The sequence below is a fragment of the Abramis brama genome (genome assembly GCF_963993115.1).
Source record: "Abramis brama genome assembly, chromosome: 18".
Taxonomy (NCBI): domain Eukaryota; kingdom Metazoa; phylum Chordata; class Actinopteri; order Cypriniformes; family Leuciscidae; genus Abramis; species Abramis brama.
In genome coordinates, this window is record NC_139980.1 from 18,231,536 (window position 1) to 18,238,907 (window position 7,372).

A 7,372-nucleotide genomic window follows, 5' to 3' on the forward strand; every position below is an offset into this window, starting at 1 on the left:
CTAGCATAACTAATATAAATTTACCAAAAGTTATTCAGTCAAGAGCAGTGAGTGATTTTTCTTTTTCCTAACACAGACACAGCAGCAGAAATATTAGGCTGCTGTCACTTTAAGACTAATGCATAGATCCAATATACTGATAGTGTACTGATACTGTGTGTATGTATGTGTGTGTGTATGTATATATATATATATAGTAACATATGACAAAAGAATAAATCAAACTTTGTATGTAGCCTACTTTATTTTCCATAAGATACATTTAAGCAAAACCATAAACCATAACCATGCTCCCTAAAAGTGTGTACAGCAAGGCCTCATTGTTATTTTAGTGTAGTAGGTTGTAGTAGCAGTAAGTGTTTTCTGATAAAATACTGAACTTAATTAAGTCAAAGAGCACTAAATACATCTGAATCTGAGAGATTTTATTATAGTGCAGTTGTATATGCATTCATCAAAAAGTGATATCACTCAGTAGGCTAATACATTTCAGCTCCAGATATTAAATTAGTTTGGACAACAGAACCTATAGCTGAGTGTTAACTTAAAAATATGTGACCTGTTCTCATGTGCTAGATGTATGATTGGATTAAACTGTAAGAAGGGGGTGTATATGTATATCTATATTAATGAAATAATGCATTTTATTTAGGTAAATACAAGTAAACCATTAAAGAACTAAGATACATTAATATAATGCATATAAGTTTCCCCAAGTCCACATTTAGACGATCTTCCTTGTGGCCCAGACAGTTGGCTGCAAAGTTGTGCATGACTTTTAAACATGTTCATGTATTGGCCATCAAGAATTGATTACCATGAATCCCATCTCTCCTTCCAGCTGTTCGGCTGTTAAAGTCCCCAGAATGGGTTGACAATCAGGGTTAAACACAGAGTATGCGCTCATTTCTCCAGGTTGTCTGGCTTTTGGGCTTCGAAGGCCCTCATAGAGCCAGTAGAATAATGATATGAGAAAAAATGGCAGGCCGAACTCAAGTTCTGAAAAAAGCCCCAACAGCACAAGCCACAGCAGCACTTTAAACAGGGTCAGATGGGTAAGAACCAGACGCTGAAGCCAACAACCGGATGTAGTATTCAGAAGATCACTTTGATCCTGAAATAACAGGAAAATATAACATTTAGTTAGACAAAAATGACATGGTCAGTTTTCAGTTTTATATGGAAACTTGATTCCTCCTCGGAGTAAGACATTAGAGTAGGCAATTTCGTAGAGGCTAGCAATAGAAAGCTTGCTTTGAGAGCATAAGACAGCAGTCTTATGACAGTGGTTTGTCTGGATAGCCTCACAAAACACGCTGATAATGTCTGCGCAAGCAGCGCGGAGGTTTGGAAATACAGGTTGACAGACAGGTAGGATATCCTATCATTGCATTCAGACCAAATGCAATGATTGGATAAACTTTTTTTTTTGGTCCCGACTTCCACAGAATATGTACATTTATATATATATATTTAGATTATATTATTGATTGCTATTAGGATGTGAAGAGAATTTCAACCAGTACAACAAAAAGGGTTTATGAAAAAAATACCTTTAAAAAGGTATAGTTGTCGTTTTGACTTTTAGCTCACAATTCTTTTTTAAGCTAGTCAGACTTTAATTCTCGCAACTTTCAGTTTAGAACCCTCAATTCTAACTTGTTTTTTCTCAAAATTGTTAAATATTTACACAAAATTAAGAAAATGGTCAATAAACTCGCGTATAAAACTACAAAGTAATTGCGCTTTTCTTTTTCGCAATTCTGGCCTTTTCTCCTCATCAACTCGCAATTGACAGTTATAAAGTCAGAACTGGGAGATATAACATCAAAATTGCGAGAAAAAAAGTCAGAATTGTGAGGGAAAAGGTCGTCATTACCTTTTTTTATTTGATTTTATTCGGTAGGCGGAAACAAGCTTCCATAGTTTTATTTATCACTGTGTTACTGTGCATGGTTTTTACAGTAGTTAAGTTGCGACCAGACCTGTTTGTGTGGACTCTGAGGGCAGGTTTTGGGCTTCAGGAACTCTGTTGTGTCAGGAGACACTGCCGGAGAATCATCGCTTGTTTTTGCTTTCATTTCACTCTGGATCTCACGAACAGCAGGTTTCTCAGCTTCAGTCTGGGCTTTCTTTCGGGCTCTGAATTCAGCCAGCTTGCGTTCCATATTTCATACCTGAAACGTTATTAGAGTCAAAATGTATGTGGTCATTAAATAAAAATACGTGTCAGTATATTACCAGACTTCCGTAGAATCCGTACTGTTTTTGCACCGGTCGACAAACGCTGTTGTGTCAAATGACTGTCTGTTGACTATGACACTAAAGATGTGTTTCCTGTAGGGGCGCTTAGTGGCCCAAAAAGCGAATCCTTCATTTAACCGCATTCAAATTTCAGGACGTTTTTTGTCTCAATGAAAAACAATATCACATAAAACATATAATGTTTTAAGTTTATTCATTCAAATCATCAATATATGACATAAATGAAATCGTAAGCGCGCAGCAATCTGTATAAAGTCATTTAAATGGACACATATGTCTGTAATCGCAGACCTCTGTTACTGGTCCAGTCTGACTAGCGCTGAGAAAAGTAACAGGTATCAAGTGACAACACTCTTTCAGCAAAGGTGCGGATAATAATGGCAATTACAGTGACACACTTAATTTGACTGAAAATACACAGTGAAGAGTTAAATTAGAGAAGTATTATTTAGACCAATCATGCTTCACCAATCCGAAACTAAATTCGGACCTCAAAGCCTCGCCCATTTTATAACTTGTTGATAGTTTCATTGCCATTCTATCTTATTTCTATGGTTCAGTTGTTATTGTTTCCAACGGACACTTTAACGGCTGTACCGACCGGAAAAGTGTGCGCGCGTCCGCGACTCCGCGTCACGGGAGAGGTACTGTGATCAGGTACTGGCTTCAACGATGTAAGTACATAGAAATGTTACAAATATAATTAGGGAAAAATATAATGACATATTTAACTTTGGAGCTTAGAGACAATGATCAATCGCGGTAAGCGGAACTAACATGCCAGTGATAGATAACAGCTAAACCCTGCATAGGTTTCATTCTACATAACACATCAAAATTACACGGGTCTAATAATCTATAAGTTGAGGCTGATTGAAAGCAATATGTTCCGCTATTTATTCCGTATATTTAAGTATTTGTTGGGTATTTCATCTTTGCCCATGATTATTACCAAGACATGATGTGGTCTACAATGAAAACTAACGTTACAGATGGACAACCATAATAATATTGAGATTGTATTCTTCTTAGGCTATTATTATTATATTTTATGAATACAGTACGTAGTGATACCGTAATGGTACACAGCTGCCAGTGTTCTCACGTTGATGTTGAAAATGTGTTATTTTGGAGAAAGATGAACAGTCAAGCTCATGTAGTGTTCTTCATTGATTATTAGAGTATGCTTAAATAATGTCATAGCGATTTTATAATTGTTTAAATTTGCCATTGCAGTCATCTGTGGTGAATCTGCCCCTTGGAGTGAGCCGTCATGGCCTCTGCCCCAGCACAGCAGCCCTCGCTCACTGTGGAGCAGGCAAGAGGTGAGAGAGATGTTACATGCCCAAAAATGACACTCACCCATTTATTCACCCTCAAGTTATCCTAGGTGTATTAACATTCTTCTTTCAGACGAACACAATCAAGAGTTAAATTAAAAAATGTCCTGGCTCTTCCAAGCTTTATAATGGCAGTGAATGGCCATTTCTGTTTTGAAGCTAGAATACCTTTAAGATTCTGAGAGCGCATGAATAAAAAATGCATTTATAATAAATTCTACGAGCATACAAGAATTGTCCAATTAGATATCAGTGTCTTCTCGTCTTAGTCATGGAAAGAAGATGTGTCCCCGAACATTTTTCATCATAGTTTTCATTAACGACTTGGCATGACTTGTTTTTTTAATTTAGACTTAGTCCTTTTTAGTTATTATCATATTTAGTTAACCTATCCTGTTTTTGTTTATCCATGTTTTAGTTGACTAAATTTTAGTCTAGTTTTACTCAATGAAACTTTTATCAGCATCTCAATCCCTAGGTCGTAAATCAGTTTATCGTGTGCACTAATTCGGCACTGCTAAGGACCCTGGCTCACTAGACATTGGGACACTGATGACTGTTTCCGGGTGCGTCTCAATCAGCTCCCTAGTTCGGTAGGGCACTGATCAGGGAGTCGGCCATTATAAGGGCTGTCTCAATCGCAGAATCCTTCCAGTGCACTGAAACGTTCGCTCCCTAAAAAGTACCACAATACACTAAAAACCAGGGAGCATCGATGCTCACTATGGCTGTGTCAGATATATATGATTCCCAGTGCGCACGGACTTACTAAATGACTTGAGTGCCCTGTTTGTTGCAGTTTACTTCCTTTTAACCCATATTTTGTAAACTAATTTTTTATTTGTGAAAAAATAATTATTTGATGGGGTGGGGGGGGAAACTATTTTGTAGCCATAGGAAATAATTTGTTCCCTTGTTTTATTTAAATCAAAACAGTAAGTAAGTAAACAGTACTCACTAATTAATTATTAATTAGTGGGAATGAATTTGATTTAACAATTCATGGGGGCAAATTCTTGGGGGTGAATTCTTAATTTGCAGGAGTAAATTTGATTTAACTTAATTCGTGGGAGCAAGTTCTTAATTCATGGGAGCGAATTTTTAATTAGTGGGAACGAATTTGATTTACCTTAATTCATGGGAGCGAATCCTTAATTTGCGGGAATGAATTGATTTAACTTTATTCGTGGGGATATATTTCACTTAACTTAATTCGTGGGATCGAATTTGTTTGATTTAAATTAATTCGTGGGAATGAATTTGATTTAACTTTATTCGTGGGAACATATTTCACTTTACTTAATTTGTGAGATCGAATTTGTTTGATTTAACTTAATTTGTAGGAGCAAATTCTTAATTCGTCTGAGCGAATTTGATTTAACTTAATTCGTGGGAGCAAGTTCTTAATTCATGGGAGCAAATTTTTAATTAGTGGGAACGAATTTGATTTACCTTAATTCATGGGAGCGAATCATTAATTTGTGGGAATGAATTTGATTTAACTTTATTCGTGGGGATATATTTCACTTAACTTAATTCGTGGGATCGAATTTGTTTGATTTAAATGAATTCGTGGGAATGAATTTGATTTAACTTTATTCGTGGGAACATATTTCACTTAACTTAATTCGTGGGATCGAATTTGATTTAACTTAATTCGTGGGATCGAATTTGTTTTATTTAACTTAATTCGTGGGAATGAATTTGATTTAACTTTATTCGTGGGAACATATTTCACTTTACTTAATTTGTGAGATTGAATTTGTTTGATTTAACTTAATTTGTAGGAGCAAATTCTTAATTCGTCTGAGCGAATTTGATTTAACTTAATTCGTGGGAATGAATTTGATTTAACTTAATTCGTGGGAGCGAATTTGATTTAAATTAATCTGTGCCTATGATATAGCCTATGTACTTTTGTCTGCATGTCATGTGCGGGGCTCTGTACTTTCCTTCTCTATTGTGACGTATATCTGAGAGAAATGGCTTCTCAAACAAACAAACAAACAAAAAAATGTAGAGTGAGACTTGATTTTGTCCATCGGGAATAGATTGGATGGCTGTGGTTCGCTATAGCTGTGATGTGATGTGATGTGATTGACAGGTTGTCCCGCCCTCATGCCAGTGAACACATCATCAGAGAAGAGATGTCGCTTCAAGACGGAGGGGAAGTTAGTTTAGTTAAAGATTACAAGGGCACGTGAATAAAAAAAATGATTTATAATAAATTCTACGAGAATACAAGAATTGTCCATTTTGATGGCAATGTCTTCTCGTCTTAGTCATGAAAAGAAAATTCATCAACAGACATTTTTCGTCATTAACGACTTGAACACTCAGCCAAACCTGTTGTCCCATTCATCCATTGCAGTTGTTCTCAGTGAGGTGATCCAGGCATTCTCCGTGCCTGAGAACGCAGCCCGCATGGAAGAAGCCAGAGAAAGCGCCTGCAACGACATGGGCAAGATGCTGCAGCTGGTGCTTCCCGTAGCCACTCAGATCCAACAGGAGGTCATCAAAGCGTACGGCTTCAACAATGAGGGAGAAGGTGAGACCGAGGACGCAAAACACGCAAACACTAATAAAAAGCTGTCATTTCAACCTCTGCGTTTTGCCTTTCAGGTGTTCTCAAATTCGCGCGGCTGGTAAAGATGTATGAAACTCAGGACCCAGAGATCGCAGCCATGTCACTGAAACTCAAGAGTCTCCTCCTGCCGCCCCTCTCCACTCCTCCCATCGGCAGTGGCATCCCGACCTCATAGAACAAGCCCAAACTCCCAGTTAATAAAGTTCAAAATCGTATCGACTTTAAAACTTTGTATAGTGCAAACACATTCAGGGTTTCCAAAATTCAAGTCTGTTTTGACGCTTCTTTCAAGGGTCATTTAAACTGAGGGAAAATATGTGAATGAAAAGTAAACAATTATTAGTTAACATCTACATTCCCATTTTCTTTCAGTGAAATGATTAGTATTCAAAGCATTTGTTTTTTTCTCTCACACATTTTTTTGGTTTTATATTCATTTTGCTAATGTTGAATGTGCATATTTGGCCCTTTGAAGGTCTTATTTGTTTGTTTTATACTGTTGGCATTAATAATTCCCTATTTGCCCATATTATTGACATATGGATCACATTTATACATGATAACCTGTGACACTTCTTATGATCATTGCTGTTTGCAAAACTTATCATTGTCATATAAACAGTATTTATCCAATAAAGTCTTTTTTTTACTCAATGGAAAGATATTTCTTATCATGAATATTTTGTTCATGCGAATGCTGTTAGATTTCTTGTCTTAATTCTCGTAAACATACAAACATAACGTTAAATAAGAGCAACACATTTACCCTTTATCATCCTCACCAAGAAAAAAGCAATGGAAAAATGTTTTCTTTGAAGTTTTTATGTTGTTGGGGCAATAATAAAAAACAATCAGTGTTTTTTCCCAATCGAACCTGTTTTTTGTATAGGCATCTACCAAACTGTTGAGAAGTCACTTTATGGTAAAATTGATAATTTAATACAAATACATTGAAAATATATATATATTTTTTTAAATTAAACTTTCTATCTTAACCTTTATTGTAATATCTATCTATCTATCTATCTATCTATCTATCTATCTATCTATCTATCTATCTATCTATCTATCTATCTATCTATCAGTTCTGGGTAGTAACTGATTACATGTAATCTGAATTACATAATCAGATTCCAAAGTTTAAGTAATTGTAATTAGATTATTATGATTTAAAAATGCT

At 35.9% G+C, this 7,372-nt stretch overlaps 2 protein-coding genes across 3 annotated transcripts; one reads left to right on the forward strand and one right to left on the reverse strand.

The window, feature by feature from the left end:
- Positions 1-221: 221 nt before the first annotated feature.
- saysd1 (SAYSVFN motif domain containing 1) lies at positions 222-2,318 on the reverse strand. Of its 2 annotated transcripts, XM_084091004.1 has the most exons (3): positions 2,242-2,318; positions 1,986-2,177; positions 222-1,114 (listed from the first exon to the last, which is right to left on the reverse strand). In XM_084091004.1, the coding sequence occupies exons 2-3, from the start codon at positions 2,166-2,168 to the stop codon at positions 803-805; spliced, it is 495 nt and encodes a 164-aa protein (XP_083947130.1). In that variant the 5' UTR covers positions 2,169-2,177; positions 2,242-2,318; the 3' UTR covers positions 222-802. The 2 variants fall into 2 exon arrangements, with proteins under 2 accessions (XP_083947130.1, XP_083947129.1); XM_084091003.1 differs by having other exon boundaries at positions 1,986-2,318.
- A 498-nt stretch (positions 2,319-2,816) lies between these two features.
- On the forward strand, positions 2,817-6,846 carry grcc10 (gene rich cluster, C10 gene). Its single transcript, XM_084091005.1, has 4 exons — positions 2,817-2,939; positions 3,502-3,590; positions 5,977-6,153; positions 6,228-6,846. Exons 2-4 carry the CDS (start codon positions 3,539-3,541, stop codon positions 6,365-6,367), a joined length of 369 nt encoding a protein of 122 aa, XP_083947131.1. The 5' UTR covers positions 2,817-2,939; positions 3,502-3,538; the 3' UTR covers positions 6,368-6,846.
- Positions 6,847-7,372: the final 526 nt, after the last annotated feature.